Genomic DNA, 22,151 nt, shown 5'->3' with positions numbered 1-22,151 from the left:
CAGGTACCCACTAAAAAACTAATGGAAAACCCTCAACACAATTACTATAATGTGACTATTCAGACCTCAAACTAAAAAAAAAAAAAAAAAAAAAAAAAAACCTTCAGGGCAGAATGTTAATAAATAAATGCAAAAAAAAATGATTTTTTTTTAAACTCAAACCATATATAACATCAGTGCAAATCCTAATCCACATATGTTCCCAAATGTATGTCCATATCATATAGTGACATAAAGCATACAATCATGTTCATCCATATATAATTATATAAATCAGAATGGATTTTTTTTTTTTTTTTTTTAATTATGCTGACATTCACTCTGTTCGTTCAGTGGATATATGTGGGCCTCACTTTAATTTTTACCGTGCAAAACCAGTCACCAATGTGCTCACCTTCTATTTATACCTAGTAATCATCAGGTCGAATGCACTTTTACTTTAAGATAGGGCTGATATGCTAGGGATACTGTACATCTCCATCCTCTGGGATCCCCCAATATAAATTTGTGGGATGCTCAAAAAGATAGTACATATATTTTTATTAAAATTAAACCCAAAATATAAGAAAACTCAACTTTTACAATGCACTATACTGGTGCATATCATTACAGGAACTGGCTCACAGAAAATGGTAACCTGTAGACTTTCGGTTTGCGGCGAGAGGTTATAGGCTCCTTCCAATGCATTGCGTCAGTCACGTGACTTCCTCAGGGGATAAAGCTTACAAGACATTTTCTGTGAGCTAGTTTACACAGTGAACATTATTTTATATCTGTAGGGCACAGTTTTGGTTAACGGTGAACTCCGGGAAGCAATCTTGATATTTACTTTTCTCTAGGTACCTCATCAGTGTGCTTCGATAGAAACACCAAATTACTGAAGTAAATTGCTTGGCCCCTATCTCACTACATACGTTTATAAATGTTTAAAATAAATTATGCAATGAAACTGCATAGAGGAACAAAGCAGCTCCTGCAGCCTGTTTTAAGTGGCAGCTAGTGATATCGAGTGATCAGAATAATAAAACTGTTTATTTTCCAACCATTTCCTACTGGGGCTCCACTGTCCAGGAGCCTTAGAAGGAATTTGATGGGGAAATCCTAAAACTGAATCTGGTATGACTACTAGAGTAACTAATGAGGCTTTTTGCATAAAGTTTCAAATAAAAACATAAGCCTATGCTGGCTTTGTCCATGGCCAAACTTTTTTTTTTTTTTTTTTTTTGCTTTTCCCATAGATGTTTTTATATAAGGGAGGCATTTATGAACATGTACAATCTGAAATGCATAGAGAAAAAAGCAAGAACAAACTTTTTTTGAATTCAATTTACCAAGTGTATTTCTCCTTTTGGAAATACTCTGTTCATACAAGAATATTACTTTTATGTGGTGCTCCTGCTAATGGAACAACTTTGAATACCTTCAAATAGCAGAATCAGGAGCAGGGATGATCAAATCAATTTGGCTATATCCAGGTTTGCATAGAATTGGTATGACCAAATGTTCACAGTGGGTCTTAAATTTTCCTGCACTGGACCATATCTGGTCTGCTCACCACTGACCTCTGGTAAGAAGTGTAAGTGGATGACAGTGAGTATCATACTACTATTCTATGTGCAAAAGGTCATAGGAGATTCTTCCTTTGAAATAACCAGATGTGTACAGAGGAGCGACCGGTACAAAAGTTGATCTTAAAGGGCTTTTTTGAAATGTTTAATATACAAACTACAGGCAACCAATTGGGGGGTGTCTCCCCTTTTATGGGGCTTGAACAATTGTTGGTCATGTATTAGCGTCAGAATGCACTATGATTGGAATCTTAAAGATTCCAGAATCAAAATAATTTTGCTACATTCAAATTAAACAAGGGATCACCCCCTCCTAAAGAAAAAAAACGTTTTGTAGGACACGCTAGAAATTACGTGGAAGAAATATCTTATTAAAGCAGACATTAATGGGCAAGTTCACAAAAATAAAAAAATGCACACTTTTTTTGCAGGTCAAAAAATGTGCATTTATTAGAATTTTTTTTTTGTCTGTAAAGCATTGCACTAGCGATCAGCAGATTGCTGGTCCCATGCAGGTCTCCTGCAGATTTGTCAGTGCCGGTACATCCATGCAGGCAGATACACTGACAAGAAGAATCAAAGTACCACGGCGCTCCATAGCCCTGTGGTAGTTCATTGAGAACTACAAGCTTGACAGCTGCAGAGGATGTCGAGGCTTGTAGTTCATTCTCGCACGTCATGTTTCAAAAAGTGACAGCTAGTACGGGGAACTTCTTCCCATACTGCTGTCACGGGGGGGGGGGGGGTGTTCGGCTGCAGCATTGGGGAACATGTTGTATGTTCCACACTAAAAACGGATGTAACATGTTCCCAAAGGTGAACTTATCCTTTAATTCTGCTTATTTTCTGCCTTCTCTGGGTTATCCCCCTTTATCAGCATGCTAGTTGCATTTTTTTCATAAAACCTTTCCATTTTTCATTCTGTATAATATTTTTAATCCAGTGATGTCATCACGGTGCTGTACATAGCTTCTGAAAAGGGCGTGCATCTATGTGTAATGCTGAGCTTCCATGAATAAAGTGTTAGAAGCTAGATGATGGACCTCCTTCAGCAAGCAAATGAGTTGGGCTCTATTGGACTTGCTGCAGCTTCTAAAGCACCTTGTGGTTAGCTCACAGTGTGCAGTGAAATCGGAGTAACTATTTTTAGTACAGGAGAAGAGCCTGTACAACTACTGTGCAGACTAAAGGTAAGGTTGGAGTTCAGCTTTAATAAAGCTTACAACTACTGGTCTTACACTTGGTTCTCTGTATCAAAACACTTTAGGGTCACCAATCTTTATAAAAGGTGATTTTAGTCTCCTCTTGGTGGGTTAAGTCCCTGAACAGTAAACGGCAAATGTTTGTACCATTAATACTGCCTTTCTTTAACAAGCCACGAGAAATTCTTAAAAAAAAAACAGATGGTAAGCTTTAATGAGGTCTGATACAGATATGACAGCCTTATGATCAACAAATCGTTAACCGTCATTTTTAGTTACTCATGCTACTTTTTTTTTTTTTTTTAAATGTGGCAATCCGGCATTAATTACAACCCTCTTGCACCTATCTTACTCATTCTTACTTATTTGCAATATAATTCAGATGAGATTGTACTAGACCCTGGACACTTCATGGGCTAATTTGTTTCGATTTCCTTCCTAATGTTTCTACAGCAAATTGAGTCTATCCTTTTCAATAATACTACAAACTGCCTATAAAACATTGTATGCAAAGCCTGTACAAAGGTCATCGGATTGAGATAATCTGTGTTTTAATACTAATTGTTATTGAAAAGATTAACAAAACAAGCTGCTCTTCTGAGGCCATGCTAAGTCCTATAAAGCCGGCCATAGATGGTACGATTTTCTTTCCTGTAACCATGGATTGGCAAAATTCCCATGAAAATCTAACAGTCTGGTTGTACCCAAGTTGATTGATCAACTTGGGTACAATCGGCCTATCCATACATGGTTTGAATCTCAGCTGGTCCCTGCTGAATAGTCTATGGTCAGCTTAAGAAGTTTCACTTCAAGAAATGGTCATAAATGACCAAGTAGTTCTGTTGGGGACATTTTGAATACCTATGTCCTTGTTGAGTGATTTTGGAGACCGATTTGAATATTTTAGCTAGTTCTGAATTTTTTTTTTCCTTTATCCTGAAGCAGTAATTAAGTAAACTTTTAATCCCTACACACCTCTCGTCCTTTGAAACCCCATCTATTATTTTTTATTTTTTGCACTACTACTGTCTCACATATGACAGGTTTACTGTGTCTGGAGCGGTACAGACAGTGGGTCTTTGTTACGTTCACCAGCTCTGGCCTCTTACACTTAAAGTGGACTTATTGGGCTTTCCCTTTACAGGTGTATGGTACTAGTGCCTAGTTTAAAGTTCCCTAGTTTGGGTGTTGGGGAAACGGTGATTACCCCCCATCCTACACAATTTTTATAAGGATTTTTCGAGCTCCATATTGCTTAAGGCATGAGAAACTGTTGATTGGTGGATGATCCCACCAGGTCTGCCTGCGTATATTGTTTTGTATATTGTGCACTATTGCAAGCTCCTGAAGAAGCGCATAGGGGTGCGTAACATGTAGAGTTTTCTTCACTACGTCTCTACCACCAACCAGCTGTTTTTTCTATTGATATCACTCCATTTGAATCATTACTGATCGATCTTCTTCACTGTGGTAATAGTTGGTCGTATTAGGTGGTGCGAGCGTCATTTAGACCAAACACCAGGTTTTGTTTTTGACATGTTATGTCAGTGTGAATTTTAAACCAAAAATAAAAGTTTATTTTGTATTTCAATGCTATGGATGTGCCTTTAAAGTCCATGTCTCCTTCTCTCGCATAAATCTTGCAATATATTTAGGACATTGGCACACTTATACTTGTCTGTATCCACAATGTCATCTTGTGGTGATACATTTAAATTTAAATGACACTGTCACATAGGCAAGAATGAAGTCTCCACTCCTGAAGCCTCCTGGGATATACATGTTGAATGCCCCGGGGACATCAACTTCAACACAGTGGCCAGAGGAGGCCGGATCTGGATACTCGTTAGCAGGTGCCACCTGCAAGGGATGAACGTGGAGTGGGACATTAACTCTTTTATCAATAAAGCATGATTTTAATCGTACATAATATTTAGGCAGGCCTGTCTCTATATAGACGTTTTGATAGTTTTTAGCGTTATCTTATTCGAAGCCCTCAGACCAACCTCCCCTTATTTATGGGATAATAAACCATATTCATAATAAGGAACTCCTTACCATAATCATTTTTGCCTAAGAACTTTAGTGTAACCTTTAGATTGTACCACAATTACATTTTTCTTCAACAATTTTTACTTCATTTTTTATTATATAAAAACAAAATGTGTTTATATATACTTTTTGCAATTTTTATACATTTTTAATTTCTTATTTTCCAATGATCTTCATATGTAGGCACGATATGTTGTTCACTATTCGTGCATGTTTAACATAGAATTTCTTCTAAATGCAATGTTTAAATTTAATTTAAATACATGTGACCCCAATTTGATTCGATATTACCATGTTTTATTTATTATCATTATATGTTTTTTGGCTGTTTGTGTCTGTTTGCATTCCCCATGACGAGTTATCTATTGGGTGCTCGTCAGATGTATACACAGACATCTGTGAGGCTTGACCCGCATCCGTGATGGCATCGCATTCGGCGGTGTTGACGTAATGCCGCTAGTCACACGGTGTGCCTGACCTCATACGCTACGCGCGTGCCTCTGTGGATGCATGCCATTCGATAATGATGCTTCGTGTGCGTCCACGATGATGCAGAGCGAACGTTTGCCATTCCATAACGAGGCTTGGTGCACGTCCGCGATGACGCAGAGGACGTACGGGTGCGAAGTTATAGGTCACGGTGCGCTCCATAGCGAGGCTTGATTCAGCATTTTCACTTCCGCCATTATTGCCTCTCCACGGGAGTCATGATATTTATAAAGAATTTTAAGCACAAACATGCCCATACATTAATTAATATAACGGCCACTATGGAGCATCAATTGTATAGATTGTAATCCATTTATTTACCGGAAGCAATTCTCCGACTGGAAGTGCCGTCCCCATCCGGCCGTTTCGTAATTTCTTTGGGGTCACATTATTTAAGTGTGATGGTTTGTGGTGCATGTCCATACCCCAGATGATGACTGAGGACGAAACACATCGGGTGGACACTACAATATGCCTGTATACAACCACGAAAATGTGAGTTTTTTAACCATTTTTTAAGAATAAACATTTACTTGACGTTATTACACTATGGGATTTTTTCTCTGATATGTTTTCAACGTAGCAATACCTGGACATCTTATGACCACCCCTTCTCCCTTTGGAATGTTCAACATATCCCCTGAGTGCTTTTCAAACCAGGCCCTGGTGACTACCCTTGAAATCAAAACCAGCCGTATTCCTTTGGGTCTTTTGCCAAAAAGCTATTCACGATCTGAGAGGTATAAGCCCCTTCAGATCTGTGCGTTCCGGTAAGCCTCTCTCCTAAGGGTGATGGTGCTGTTAGCTACTATTTGAGCACTTTAATTTCCATTATTTGGACACATTTTTGGATACACCATTATCTTTACGAGGACACATCAAACAGAACTTTGTTATCGACATGGATTGTCACATTATTTTACCTTGACACTATTTGTCAGATCCACTTAATTTCTTAATTTTCACCTTTGTCGCATTTTTATTTACGATATTTGAATACCTTATTGATTTTCTTTTTATGTGAGTTTTTGATATAATTCTCACCCTTAAGTTTAGCGCAGCATCTTTTTTTCTATTCATTGGATTTGATTGACAGCAGCGGGAGCCAATGGCAGCGCTGTTAGCAATCTATCCAATCAAGCGCCGAGACAATGGGCAGAGAGGTAGAGAGCGTCTCCGCCGTAGGAACGAACGGGCTCAGGTGAGTAAAACAGGGGACTGGGAGGCTGCTCAGTGTCAGAAGTTTTTTCACCTTAATGCATAGGATGTATTAAGGTGAAAAAACACGACGGTTTACATCCCCTTTAAGTGCTGTTCATGGTCACTGAGGAAATCTTTGAGGAAAAAACACATATCTAACAAATCCTTGTTCCAATATCCCCAATGTGTATCCTGTCCATGACCTCAGCCACACCTAACTACCACACCAGTTATATAAGTATCATGAAGAGGATTCAACAACATAACACTACAGTTCTCTTCTCAGACACATAGGTAACCATAGCTGGATGTAGCAAGATGGGACATATTGTTTCTTCTATTCAGACATACTATATGCAGGAATGAAAGTCTTTTAAATCTCTATTAATTTGGCTGTATATAGTTTTAAAGTATCCATCTAGGAATAAACTGTCTAGCGTGCTCTTTTGATCCGGTGTTCAATTATTAAAGACCACATCCTAGTGATGTGCTGGAAGCATTTCTTTTTCTTATCTAAATTATTTAGGTCTGCCCATACATGGAATATTGGAATATTGCAGGCACAGACAGCAAGGCGAGGTAGAAATGTGAAAACAAATGCAGACCTTTGATCACATGCAGTTCAATCTTGTTGCAGGAAAAAAAAATTCATTTTATTAAGACTGTCTTTCTTGCTTTTGTAGCAGTGTATTGTATGATGTATTCTAATAAGCAGTTCCCAAGAGCTGGGTATATGTGTGTCACTGAGCGATTTTACCCGGTGAGTCGATGTTCCAAACCTATTTTAGGAAGCTGGGACATGATCGTTCTTTGCTGACTTCACCTTTGCATTGACAGTTAGGCCTGTTGTACCCAGGTAGGGATTATTGTAAAATCAAGTCTCTTAGCCTGGGTTCACACGTTTGCGAACACAGACATCGCATGTAATTCGCACATGCACTACGGTGCCGATCGCGTGCAATGTGAGTTCAGCCATACAGTTGTATGACTGAACTCGCATTGGATTCGCAGGAAAATAGTGCAGGGACTTTTTTCCCCTGCACTGGAATCGGATCGCATGAGTGTTCTCACCCATGCAATCTGATTCCTGTCCGAGTTCACAGTTCACACTGCGGTCTGTTAACTGATCTGGGGATGTCATTAACGTTGTAGTGACACCCGCAGCGGTTTGCAGAGGGCAGTGTGAACTGCCTGTGGGAGAGATGCGATGCGGGAACCGGCATTGTAATCGCACTGGTTCCCGCATCGCTACAGTGTGAACCTAGGCTTAGACAATCTTCTGTGGTTAGCTCCCCAAATAAGAAGATGAAAAGCTGGTCAATCTCTAGTAGAATTTTGTGCAAAATGTTTAGTTTTAAGAACGTTCGATTTTCTAATCATTAAGCCTGGTACACACAATAAGATTATCAGACGAATGATCGTCTTTTTTTTTTTTTTTTTTTTTTGCATGCTTATCTTGTAGCGAGGTTACTAAATTTACAAAAATTCTCATACGACAGAATTCGTTTTTTTGGACAAACTGTACATATTAAACAAAAATCGTGTGATCTGGTATCGTAAAAGAAACATTTTCGTGTTTGTCCTTTATTTTAATTGTCCTTTTATTTGGGTCATACAAAAATTCTCATACGACAGAATAAAACTCCAGAAATGATGCAATGTGTTGTATTGTATTTGCATTGTATTTTCGGTCGAAAACTGTACTGAATAAACAATCATCATACAATCTGGTATCGTACGAGAAACATTTTTGTGTTTGTCCCTTCGAAAAATATCGGATGACCTGTTGTGATCGGCTCTCGAAAGCTGTATTAATGAGCAAGATGATCGCTGCGAAATCGGTAATTTTCATCCAGTTTTTCTGATCATGTGTACGGGCCTTTAGTGGGGTCAAATCAAAGTTTATTTTTGACAGCAGTAACAAGAAAAATTGGAGGAGCAGAACAGAATTTTTTTTCTAGAACAAACGCATTTCTGACAAACTGGGGGTTTTTTTTCATCCAGAAAAAGCAAGTGAAACGCTTGACGTATTTTCAAACCACTTACAATCAGATCATCGAAAGCACTGAAAACGTTCATATGAATGTTTGTACAAAGGTTCGTTCGACCATCTACTAGTGTATGGTCAGCTCATCTGTATATGTGGATCTCCAGAACTCTTGGACAGGTTGCATTTTTTTTTTAAATTCTGGTAACCTACTATTCCTTAATAATCGCCGTCATGCACTTAGTGTATGTAAACAATTTACATTTCTTCTTTACTTCCTTTTGGTCTGTTAAATATACATTTGAAAATGTTTTGGTATATCTGTTTAAAAAGGGCAATAAAAAAAAAAACCTATTTTTAAAAAAAAAAAAACCTGTTTCAGAAATCCAGAGCAGTCCTGCAATTTTATCTCAAGTAGGGATGAGCCGAACACCCCCCGGTTTGGTTCGCGGCAGAACATGCAAACAGACCAAAAATTTGTGCGAACACGCGAACCCCGTTAAAGTCTATGGGACTCGAACATGAAAAATCAAGTGCTAATTTTAAAGGCTAATATGCAAGTTATGGTCATAAAAAGTGTTTGGAGACCCGGGTCCTGCCCCAGGGGACATGTATCAATGCAAAAAAAGTTTTAAAAACGGCCGTTTTTTCAGGAACAGTGATTTTAATAGTGCTTAATGTGAAACGATAAAAGTGCAGTATTCCTTTAAATATCGTGCCTGGGGGGTGTCTATAGTATGCCTGTAAAGTGCTGCATTTTTCCCGTGTTTAGAACAATCCCTGCACAAAATGACATTTCTGAAGGAGAAAAAGCCATTTAAAACTGCTTGGGCTGCTTGCGGCACATTACCAGGCCCTTTGGGTCTGGTATGGATATTAAGGGGTACCCCGCACCCAAATAAAAAGAGCGTGGGGCCCCCCAGGCCCTATATACTCTGAACAGCAGCAGTATACAGGCGGTCCCCGGGTTACAAACAAGATAGGGACTGTAGGTTTGTTCTTAATCTGTTTGTAATTTGGAACAGGTAAATTTTTTTAAGTGTAGATCCAGCCCACAAATCTATTTTTAAGCTTTTTGGATAATATAGGGCAGGGTTATCACCCCTGTAACTTTTTTTTTTTTTTGCTGTCTGTGCCCCTGTTCAGAAGATTTCACCTCACTTTCTGTCCCAATGACAATTGGATTTTGAAAATTTTTGGTTATTAGGGAAACAAGGATTGGTGATAACGCATTAGTGGAGAGACCTTTTTCCCATATTAACACTTACAGGAGAGAATTTCCCTTCCTAGGGGTAGATTTCCTCTCACTTTCTGTTGTTTCCCTCCGTTTGTAAGTCGGATGTTTGAAAATAGGGGGCCGCCTGTATATACTATACGGCCTGCCCTATACACTCTGTGGAAAATTGGGCCTTAGGTGTTGGTGGTACCAGAACACTGTAAGCTCTCACAGTAACTCTTGGTGGGCGCTGGAACGGACTCTGCTGTGAAATATTATATCAAGAATTGTAATTACATGCCCCTGTTAAACAGGGGCAGAAAAATTGGGCTTTAGGCAGTGGTGGTGGCACAACACTGTAAAGCCTTACAGATACTCTTGTTGAGCGCAGGAATGGGCCCTGCTGTGAAACATTAGATCAAAAATTTTAATTATACAGTGCAGCCGTAGTGCAGTTGCTACTACTTTTCTGGTGGTGTACACAATACAGTGTAGTACGGTGTTGCAAAACAAAATATGCATCATGTCCAGAAGGCCACCAAGGAGAGGCAGACGCTCACGGGCCACTAAAAGAGGGCAAGCAGGCTCTGTGTCTACAGTCAACAGTGCTGGTCATGGACATGGTGCATCCTCTGCCAGTGGCCGTGGTGCACACTTGTCATTTTATTCTGCTGCTGACCGTGTTATTGAGCCAAAACATGCAGAAGCGTTGGTGAAGTGGATAAAGCCGTCCTCATCCTCTGTGACCCAGGCTCGGAGTAGTTTTCCTTCCTATGCAGCTGCCAAAGCAGCCTATTCCGGCTCCTTGTCCACAGTCACTCCTTTTGTAGCCCAACCATCATGCACGGAGGAATCCCCCGAACTAATCGACCACAGTGTCTGGTACATGCTGCTGGAGGATGCGCAGTGATTTGAAGGCTCCGATGTTGGTTCCCAGGTTGAGGAAGGGAATAACGTGAGCCTAGAGAGAAGGTGTGCCCAAGAAGGACAAGAAACTGCCAGTCATGTTCCCCCAGCTGCAGCATAGTGCCAAGTTTGCTCCAGTGACTAGGAGAAAGGGGATGATGAGGTCACTGACTCTACTTGGATGCCTGATAGAATAGAGGAGGAGGCACAACTCTGAGGCAAGATGTCCTTTAGGGGGCAGTCACCCTACTGCATTACACCGCAAAGCTCCGCAGGTGCAGGGCGCTGCTGACTCCCCGCTGATTTTGAAAAGTTCCTTGGTGTGAGCCTTTTTGGACACGTGTGCAGCAGATCGCACTGTTGCTGTTTGCAACCTATGTCTGAAGCGGATCAAGCGTGGCCACAACAGCAGACACTTGGGCACCACATGCTTGACCAGACATATGACGACCTCCCATGCAGTCTTTTTCCCGTATACTATATTTGAGATTTAATATCTCTCAGATATGATTTGGGTTAAATGAGAGTTCTTTGACCATGAGTGAAAGCTTTAACATAATAACATTTATTGGTGAGTAGCTGAAAGTCTATCTAATACACAACCATCTATCTGTAGTATACACCAAGGAAGAAAATATTAGGTTAAAATAAGAGAATTATATGAAGGAATACAGAGTATATTCCTGAAAACTTTAATCTGCAAACATATTTAATTACAAGTAAAATGCAGACCTTTCCCATAATTACCCTTTGCACCAAGGTTCCATCCTGATGGTTGCTCTCCCATAAAAGTGTGTGTCTCCCTCCCATCTAGTCTGTGTATATCATTACATGCTGATGCCTCATTGCTTGGCGCAGCCTGGCTCTGATTGGTGAGCTTCCCTATTCCTAGTTAAGGACTGGCTACATCTCTAATCCCTATACTTTGCATAAGTCAGCTTCCTTTAATGGAAATCCTTGTGACTATTCTGAGCAGGAGCTTAACTTGAATTTTCCCGGGAAGTTAAGTATGGATTACGGGTTGGCCTCCCTTCATTGCATAACCCAGCATGGGATCCTTTGAAGTGAGTATGTGTAAAACAATGAGGTTTGGATCCTATTGTTTGTATACACAAACCTAGGCACCGACTTGTCTGGGCTACCAGAGATTTCTGTGAAGATATGTTCCACCCTACATAGATAAAAGGTAAATTAAATATATTCATTAAATGTAAATTAAATATATTCATAATTCCAATATTTTACAGCTATTAATGTAGATTTCACATAATCTCGTAAGGCAACAAGTCCGTTGGCAACAGCACTTGAAAGACCCACATCAAAGAAAAAGGTGGACTTCTCCTTGCTCCTTATCTGGGATCTCCAACCCTACTACAGTCCTCTCGAAAACCTGCACGGACAGGAATGAAGGTATAGCAATAGGTGTCCCAAGTACTTGCAGCCAATCTGCTAGCAGTACACCACCATCTGATTTTAGCAGGCAAAATTCCCTACCCCAGTTGCTAAACCGTAAAAAAAAATTCGGTCCCAGCCATCCACATGCTCACAGTGAATGCTAGCTTGAATGCCAGCTTTATCAAATTGCTAGCACTGCAACTACTGCCTTTTCAGCTGGTAGACTCTGCCCCCTTTCGTGAATTTGTGGAATGTGCTGTACCTCAGTTGCAGGTTCCAAAACACCATTTCTTTTCATGGAAGGCCATTCCAGCGCTCTACTGGCATGCGGAAGGCAATGTTTTTGTCTTGTTGGACAGGGCGGTCAGCAGTAAGGTGTATATTACTGTAGACTCATGGTCTAGCAGGCATGGGCAGGGATGTTACCTTTCCTTCACTGCGCACTGGGTAACTCTGCTGGCAGCTGGGAATGATACAGGACAGGATTCAGTATATGGAGCTTGTTCCACCACCACGCCTCCAAAATGCTAGCGGCGATTCTGCAACAGCTCTCTCCTCCACCCCCTCCTCTTCTTCTTCCTCCTCCATGGCCTCTTCTGCAGATTTGTTCTCTGAACCAGCGGTGCAAGCGTTCAAGGGGCTACGCAAGCACTCAGGCAAAAAGATGCCCTGCAGTGCATGAGTTACATAGTAGGTGAGGTTGAAAAAAGACACAAGTCCAACCTATGTGTGTGATTATATGTCAGTATTACATTGTATATATGTTGCGGTCGTTCAGGTGCTTCTCTAATAGTTGAAACTATTGATGACCCCTGCTGAGACCACCGCCTGTGAAAGGGAATTCCACATCCTTGCCGCTCTTACAGTAAAGAACCGTCTACGTAGTTTAAGCTTAAACCACTGCTTAGGGGACAGGAGCCACACTGGGGCAGAGATTCTGTCAGCTCTGCAGGGGCAGGCTCAGAGGTGGTTGACACCATGCCAGCTTCAGCCAGGAATGGTTGTATGCAACACTGGCACCAACCTTCTCTCCGCCCTCCGACAGGGACACTTGACCCATGTTTGGCACACATCCTGAATTTGATGGTGCAGCAGTTCTTGAGCAGGTACCCAGGCTTACAAGATCTCCTGAGGCAGGCCAGAAAAGTCTGGTCATTTCCAACGGTCATACAATGACAGTGCTCGGCTGGCTGACATTCAAAGGGAATGCAACCTGCCCACCAACCGCCTCATTTCTGACATGTCCACCATCCACTGGGTTACTGGGTCTTGAGGATGAACCACTGGCCAGGACCTGCTCGATATGCAGTTGATCTACTGGCCTGTCCTGGATCCAGCATTCTTTCTGAACGCACATTCAGTGCTGCTGGAGGGTTTGTAACGGATCATAGAGTGCGCCTGTCCAGACTCTCTTGATAGGCTCACATTCATAAAAATGAATCAGTCTTGGATCAGCAGCTCTCAAGCACCTGATGCTGAAGTAACTGATTGAATTTGCTATGGATCTGGGATCCCTTAAAGACTGCCTATGCTGACTATACAATTCCTCCTCAATCTTGATGATGCTAGTTTCCAACAATATTTTTGGTTTAGGGCACCACCACCCCCCATCTGCCTCTTCTTGGTGGCCTTCCGGACATGATGGGGATTTTGTTTTGCAACACCACACTACACTGTATTGTGTACACCACACTATACTGTATTGTGTACTGTGTACACCACCAGAAAAGTAGTAAAAACTGCACTATGGGTGCACAGTATTGTGTACACCACCAGAAGTCTAATAGCAACTATGGATGCACGGTATGTATTGTGTACTGTGTACACCACCAGAAAAGTAGTAGCGACTGCACTATGGGTGCACAGTATTGTGTACACCGCCAGAAGTCTAATAGCAACTATGGGTGCACTGTATGTATTGTGTACTGTGTACACACCAGAAAAGTAGTAGCAACGGCACTATGGGTGCACGGTACTGTGTACACAAACTGTAATAACTACTATGGGTGTACTGTATTGTGTACACCACCAAAAAAGTAGTAGCAACTGCACTATGGGTACACGGTACTGTGTACCCCAACAGAAGTGTAATAACTATGGGTGCACTGTATGTATTGTGTACAGTGTACACCACCAGAAAAGTAGTAGCAACTGCACTAGAGGTGCACGGTACTGTGTATGTGTGTGTGTGTGTGTGTGTGTGTATGTATATATATATATGTATATATATGTGTGTATGTATATATATATATATATATATATATATATACACAGTGGGGTAAAAAAGTATTTAGTCAGCCACCAATTGTGCAACTTCTCCCACTTAAAGATGAGAGAGGCCTGTAATTGTCATCATAAGTATACCTCAACTATGAGAGACAAAATGTGGAAACAAATCCAGACAATCACATTGTCTGATTTTTGAAAGAATTTATTTGCAAATTATGGTGGAAAATAAGTATTTGGTCAATATCAAAAGTTCATCTTAATACTTTGTTATATATCCTTTGTTGGCAATGACAGAGGTCAAATGTTTTCTGTAAGTCTTCACAAGGTTGTCACATACTGTTGCTGGTATGTTGGCCCATTCCTCCATGCAGATCTCCCCTAGAGCAGTGATGTTTTGGGGCTGTCGCTGGGCAACACGGACTTTCAACTTCCTCCAAAGGTTTTCTATGGGGTTGAGATCTGGAGACTGGCTAGGCCACTCCAGGACCTTGAAATGCTTCTTACGAAGCCACTCCTTCGTTGCCTGGGTGGTGTGTTTGGGATCATTGTCATGCTGAAAGACCCAGCCACGTTTCATCTCCAATGCCCTTGCTGATGGGAGGAGGTTTGCACTCATCTCACAATACATGGCCCCAGTCATTCTTTCATGTACACGGATCAGTCATCCTATTCCCTTTGCAGAGAAACAACCCCAAAGCATGATGTTTTCACCCCCATGCTTCACTGTAGGTATGGTGTTCTTTGGTTGCAACTCAGCATTCTCTCTCCTCCAAACACGATGAGTTGTGATTCTACCAAACAGTTCTACTTTTCATATGACATTCTCCCAATCCTCTTCTGGATCATCCAAATGCTCTCTAGCAAATCTCAGACAGGCCCGGACATGTACTGGCTTAAGCAGGGGGACACGTCTGGCATTGCAGGATCTGAGTCCCTGGCGGCGTAGCGTTACTGATGGTAGCCTTTATTATATTGGTCCCAGCTCTCTGCAGGTCGTCATTTACTAGGTCCCCCCGTGTGGTTCTGGGATTTTTGCTCACTGTTCTTGTGATCATTTTGACCCCACGGGGTGAGATCTTGCGTGGAGCCCCAGATCGAGGGAGATTATCCGTGGTCTTGTATGTCTTCCATTTTCTAATTATTCCTCCCACAGTTGATTTCTTCACACCAAGCTGCTTGCCTATTGCAGATTCAGTCTTCCCAGCCTGGTGCAGGTCTATAATTTAGTTTCTGGTGTCCTTTGTGTGTGTATATATGTGTGTATATATGTGTGTGTATATATGTGTATATATATATATATATATATATATATATATATATATTTATTTAAAATATATTAATATATATGTGTTAAATACACTGCAGCTAACTGAATCGCCTGCCAGAAGTATATTAGAAAGAGTACACCAGGAACGGCCTGCAGTGAGATATAGCTAAACTGGATACAGTGGAGATATATATATATATATACAAGACTGTCTGTGTGTGTGTGTGTGTGTGTGTGTGTGTATATATATATATATATATATATATATATATATATATATATATATATATATATTAAATACGCTGCAGCTAACTGAACAATCTGCCTTCTCAATCTAAATGACTCTCTCTCTCCATCCACGCCAACAACACACTACACAAGGCCAACGTGCAGGCGCCCTTATATAGTGTGGGGCGTGGACTTAGTCCCCCTGAGCCATGATTGGCCAAGGGCACCCTGCCTTTGGCCAATTATGGCTCTCTTAGCTGAGGGCGCTGTGATTGGCCAAAGCATGCAGGTCATGATGTATGCTCTGGCCAATCATCATACAGCAGTGCACTGCGCTCCCGCAGTGCATTATGGGCCGTTACGCGCCGATCGAATTTGGTGCGAACGGCCCATAATGTTCAGTTTTTGACGAACGGGCGAACAGCCAATGTTCGACCCAAACAGAAAGCTCATCCCTAATCTCAAGCAGTCTTGTTCTCTTGGACTGCAGAATACCTCCCTCATATGTTGTGGAAATTAGGAAACTGGGAGGTATTCTGTACTAAAGCAAAAGACAACAGGGGAGGACTGACACCATTATTTGCAATTTTAGTACAGTGTTGTCAGCCCACGAGGAAAGTAGGAGCTAAATGTATTTATGGTCATACCAACAGGTATTTTTCTGTACTTCAGGGTCTATAAGGTGGCGTTTTTTTGCCTTGATAGTTTTAATAGAAATCTAAAGAGGCGCTCATTTAAAAGTCTAGTATATTTTTTATTTTTTTTTTATTGATAGGATTCTTATGTTTATGGCTAAATAAATCTAGTGGTACTGTCTAAGCCAGTGATGGCAAATCTTGGCACCCCAGATGTTTTGGAACTACATTTCCCATGATGCTCAGCTACACTGCAGAGTGCATGAGCATCATGCGAAATGTAGTTCCAAAACATCTGGGGTGCCAGGGTTCGCCATTACTGGTCTAAGCTGTAAATTGACCAATAAGTAATTTGTTATTTGCATTTATTTCTCAATGTTTGTTGCATTTATCAAACAGATGCTTTTAATACTGTGAAGATTTAAGTTTTGCTTCAAATGGAATCCTTACCACTTTCAGGGTGGGTGGGCTCTTCCCATATTGTGTAAGAAAGCATAGCCTTCTTGCACATTATGGTACACTTACCCTTTAGTGTGTCCTTATCTAGCGGTATGATGTATATTCTCTCTTTCTCGTTGTTCCTTCAAGGCCACTAACCTCTTTCGGGTCTGCCATGTATGAAAATGAAAAATGCATTTTTTTTTATTTTAACTGGTGTTTTTAAAAGTTTTATTTCTGTATTAGTTACCTGTACATAAAAAGTGCATATTTTGTTTCATAATTTGTCCCATATATATTCCACTAAAATGAGGATTCTGGTAAAAAGGCATTTTCCTGTTCAGTTTTATTTAATTTTGTTATGCTAGCCTGAAAAAAGCAACAAACGAGTTTTGAAGATTTTTTTTTTTTTTTTTTTTTTAAATATTATTAGGAAAAAAATATTCTGTATATATCGTAATAAAAATAGCTAAGGGGAAGAAGGGGTTCATTGAGGCATGTTATACTAAAAGTTAATAATGTGGTGCATAGGAATACATTTTTTTTTCTTTTGCTTTAACTGATGGCCTATGCATATCAGAGGCTATTCCCTTGATCTACATATGAGTAAAATAGTAAATTAAATGTAATTGTTTTATTGTGTTTTACTAAATGACACTAGAATGTCCTAGATGCGGGGGTACTCCGGCTGACCATTTACACATGTTCTGGAGATGCCCCAAACTGGTACGCTAGTAGAACAAAATAGTATCAATTATTGATCAAGCCTTTCAGGTGTCTCTAAATAGTGACACCCCCCCCCCCCTGACCTGTATCTTGGGATTTCTTGATGAAGAACTGTTTACACCTCAAGCCAGGACTGCTATCTCCCGTCTGTTGTGCCTGGCTCACAAATGCATTCTGTTGAAATGGAATAGTGCCTCTCCCTCATACGTTTGAGGAATGGCGTATCCAAGTTAATTCCAGCCTGCTCAAAGAAAGGTATTTGAAATCCTGAGGTACCCCATGAAGTTCAGTAAACTATGGGACCCCTAGCTGCAGGTACCTGGTTTAGTTCCAGCAACCCTTGTCTCTCTGCAAATCCTGCAAGGATGCTTTGCATAGGCTCATGTAAGCAGATCAAGGATGGTTGTAGTTATTGCCATTTTGTGAAAGACATGGGTGGGACTGTCAAACATATAGCAGGCTGCTAGCAGTAGGGTAGTTTTTAGTTTAGAATTGTTCAGTGGCAATGTTTTAGGCAAGCATTTACTCATTCTCACTGCATATTTTGCTATTAACAGTAAGAATACTATTCTTTATATAGTTGGTGTATACTATTCCAGCACAAATCTTTTAAGCTACTTTGACATGCATTACTGATACTTCTTACTGATATTTATGTATGTAAATCGTTCTGTGCCCATTGTAAGAACAACTATACTGCCTTTGAGATCTTTGGCCTTTTGTCTATGTATACCTTTTATTTTTGTTTTATTTTGTAAAAAGTCAAAATCCCTTAATAAAAATTATTTGACACCCCCTCCCCCCCCAAATTAAAAAAAAAAACATACCTATCTCATATATGTAGTAAAAGACCTGCAAACAACCACACACTAAACCATGTAAACTAACTGAACATAAAGTGGTTGACTAAAGGCTAATGGGTGTTTCACTTGGCAAGGGCATTTTCCTTAAGTGGATGCAGTGAAAATTTACTTTGTAAAGAATACACAATTATGTGCAAGAAAAAAAATGTATTTTGCTAGCACGTGATTGTGTGATGGAAGTCAGCAGAATTTTACCTCGCTCACTAAGCAAAGCTCCCTTGCCAAATGAACAGCCTATTTGCCTTTAGTAAATCAACCCCATAGACCAGGGGTCCCCAAACTTTCCAAACAAAGGGCCAGTTTACTGTCGTTCAGACCTTAGGGGGACCGGACTGTGCTCAGTGGGAGTAAACAATGTCTCAATGTCTTTGGTGTCAGGGGAAGGAATCGTGCCCAATTGTTGGTGTCAGTGGAAGGAAATATGTCCCATTGCTGGTGTAAGTGGGAGTAATAGTGTCCTATTGGTGTCTGTGGCAGGAAAAATGCCTCAAGGGCCCGATAAAAGCAAGCACAGGGCCGCAGTTTGGAAACCACTGCCATAGACTAATCTCTTTAACATTTAGCCCGGGTTCACACCTATACGAATTAGATGTGCGTTTCCGCACATCTAATTCGCATAGCAGGAGAATGTGACTGGCTCCCTATGGAGCCGGTTCGCATATCTCCGGGGCGGCTGCGGAGCGCACTGCACAAAAACGCTGTGTGTCTTTGGCTCCGTTTCAGGGCCGAATTCAGGCATAGAATCGGCCCTGATTCGTCCCTGAAACGGGGAACAGGGACGCACAGCGCTCCTGTGCGATCCCCAGCCCGTTGTAGTGTGAACCCGGGCTTAAACTAAAAGTGAATCTTTCCTGAGAGAAACATGAGGCCAACCATTGATGACATCTCATTCTTTAACCCTTTCTCGCCCGCGCTATAGCCAAAAGATGGCTACAGCGTGGGCTTAAAACGCTGGGAGGGTGTCCATGAATGTCCTCCCGTGCTCGAGCAGGGCGGCACGCTCTGTGATTGCCGAGTCCTCGGGATTCGACTGATCACAGATTGGGGTAAAGGGCCAATCACAGCAGCTCTTTACCACGTGATCAGCTGATCACGGAAGTAAACAGAAGCTGGTTATCTGCTTTTTTTTCCTCCCCTCAAGCTTTCAGCGTGAGGGGAAAAAAGGGGGCCGTTAACTTGCTTCTGTTACAGGGGCATCAGTGCCTTCTGATCTGTACCCAAAAGTGCCGCCTCATCAGTGCATCCTCTAAAAGCCCATCAGTAAGTGGATGGACTAAAGAAAAATGACGTTTGCAAAATTTAATAACGAACTATAAATGCTTTTTTTTGTGTGTTTTTTTTTTTTTTTTTCTAAATTTTTCTGTCCTTTTTTTGTTTTAGCAAAAAATTAAAAACCCAGTGGTGATTAAATACCACCAAAAGAAGGCTTTATTTATGTAAAAAAAATGATAAAAATGTATTTTGAGTACAGTGTTGCATGACCACGTGATTGTCATTCAAAGTGCGACCGCGCTGAAAAGTGGCCTGGGCAGGAAGGGGGTAAAAGTGCCCAGTAGGCAAGTGGTTAAATGCAGAATTCCTGGCCCACTTTCCCTCACGTTTAAATACTTTGGAAGCCATTTAAAAAAAAATTTCACCTAGGATTCACACATTTTTATCATTGAATCCAATTAGAAAAATGTGTGCATCTTGGGTGAAGGTGTCAATCCTTAGTGAAAACATTTAAAAAGAACCCTGGTCATTAACCTGGAACAGGTAACACAGTTGAAACAGCTAGCCCTGTCAGCAATAGCAGCTTCACATCTCTTAGGCTTCATGTACACTGCTGCTGGTAAATGGATGTTTAGGAGCAGTTGGGTGTTTTTTTCAGCTGCCCCTGAACTCTCCTCTGTTATCTTATCAGTACATGTACACAGGGTCGTTTTATAGTTATCTCTAGGCATTTGTGTTTAGAAGCATTTTTTGGAAAGCAAAAATAAATGCATTCAGGGCAGATGTTCAGAGCGTTTGAAACACCAAATGCCTGTAACAGCTTGTAAACGCAGTAACTCACGTTTAGCCGTGTTTTGTTTCAAGGGGTTTTTAATGGAGATACATTTATATTTATTTAAAATATATATATATATATATATATATATATATATATATATATATATATATATATATATATATATATAATAATTCATTTATTTACCACCTGAGTAAGTTGCAGTTACAACATGGGCGCTTCTGTAACCCCAAAGTCATATTTTTTTTTAATCAAGTAATTATACCGTAACTATAAGCAGAAATGTGATTGTGTTGATAATAAAATCCTGATTAAATGTGTTTCCTGAAATGCTCCCTTTTCAGGGCCAGAGCCAAAGCCAAGAGACGCCTGTACTGATGGAGCATAAATAAGCATTGATGAATGCTGAAGGAAGCAACGTGTCATTAGCCAAACGAAACTGGTTGTTCTGACCAACGCTGCTCGTGGATAGCGGACATGCTGGAAAATGTCTACTGTATTATAAAATGCCAATTCAGTCCTCTGCCTCTTGTATATAATGTAAATTCCAAAAACCGTATATTTCAGGGTCTGGATTACTTCTGATGTATTCATTTGTAATTATAATTTGTAAGCTTCAGAAGAATAAAAGACCTTTGTGCCAACTGCATTCTATTGGTTAATATTGTGTTAAATTTAAACCACATTAGTTCAATTGTAACACAGTGTTCATTCTTACCAGTAATGCATGCATCTGTTCATTCAGCGAGCACTGCCCGGGATTTCTACATTCCTTGATGTGAACAACCACTCTTCTCTTTTAGGACTTCATCCAAATAACAAACTGTCATATTCTTCTGTAGAGTTAGACAATTGTGTAGCATAAGGGTCCAACACATTTGAATGAATTGTTTGCTTAGGTCCTCATCCTGCTTAGGTGGAAAATCGGAAGGATTTTGTACATTAGGGGGATGTTCACATCATATCTATTGAGCTGCATTTTTGTGCACACCACCGCACATGTGTGGTGCGAACAGGACACATAGAAAACAATTGTTTTCTATGTGCCCTGTTCACACCATGTATGTGCAACGGTGTGCAGAAAAACGCAGCTCAATGGACATGGTGTAAACAAGGGCTAAAATTATAATGTGTGACCAGCTTTGGACAGTTTGAATAGAGGAGTGGAAATAACAATGGCCCTTTACCATATAATTGCGCCAGAGTCCTGAAGACCAGGATAGAACTGGTCCATGTAAGGATGGCACTGGATCCCTGGAGAGGTTAGTGTCCTTTTTTAATTGGCTTAAAGCATCATCATTATGCCAAATCACTTGTTCAGCACTTTCACCTAACTTTTATTGGAGCATGGAGGTTAAATATTTAGGTGGCGACAAATTTTAAAGCTTGTATCTTCTACTACTGCTACTACATTAAGTAGGAAAAAAACTTTATTTCTCATACCATTTATAAATTATGAATTCGAATTACAGCTCATTATTCTCGTACAAATGTGACTTGGGACCTATTTTGTGCATGCTGTGATATGCACGAGTGAGCAAGGATTTTACATAGCAAGGAAAGTGTAGAGAAAGCAAATAGTTCTATGTGCAGTAAGTAATAAATTGCTATCTTCCTTGGTTCTCCCATGTTCAACACAAAAAATGCCCACCTTTTTAATTCATGTCTACACTATTGAAAAAGTACAGTGCATCCGGAAAGTATTCACAGCACTTCACTTTTTCCACATTTATGTTACAGCC

At 40.6% G+C, this 22,151-nt stretch overlaps 1 protein-coding gene across 1 annotated transcript in view; it reads left to right on the top strand.

Moving 5' to 3' along the window:
• ZDHHC14 (zDHHC palmitoyltransferase 14) overlaps positions 1 to 21,058 on the top strand; it is a 179,684-nt gene extending 158,626 nt beyond the window's left edge. The window contains exon 11 of the mRNA XM_073627904.1: positions 20,754 to 21,058. Within this exon, the coding sequence (XP_073484005.1) occupies positions 20,754 to 20,801 (48 nt within the window). The 3' untranslated portion in view covers positions 20,802 to 21,058. The remainder of the gene's footprint in view (positions 1 to 20,753) is intronic.
• The last annotated feature ends 1,093 nt before the right edge of the window (positions 21,059 to 22,151 follow it).

Source organism: Aquarana catesbeiana, linkage group LG04 (assembly GCF_042186555.1).
Source record: "Aquarana catesbeiana isolate 2022-GZ linkage group LG04, ASM4218655v1, whole genome shotgun sequence".
Classification (NCBI taxonomy): Eukaryota; Metazoa; Chordata; class Amphibia; order Anura; family Ranidae; genus Aquarana; species Aquarana catesbeiana.
This window is presented reverse-complemented; position numbering and strand designations above follow the sequence as displayed.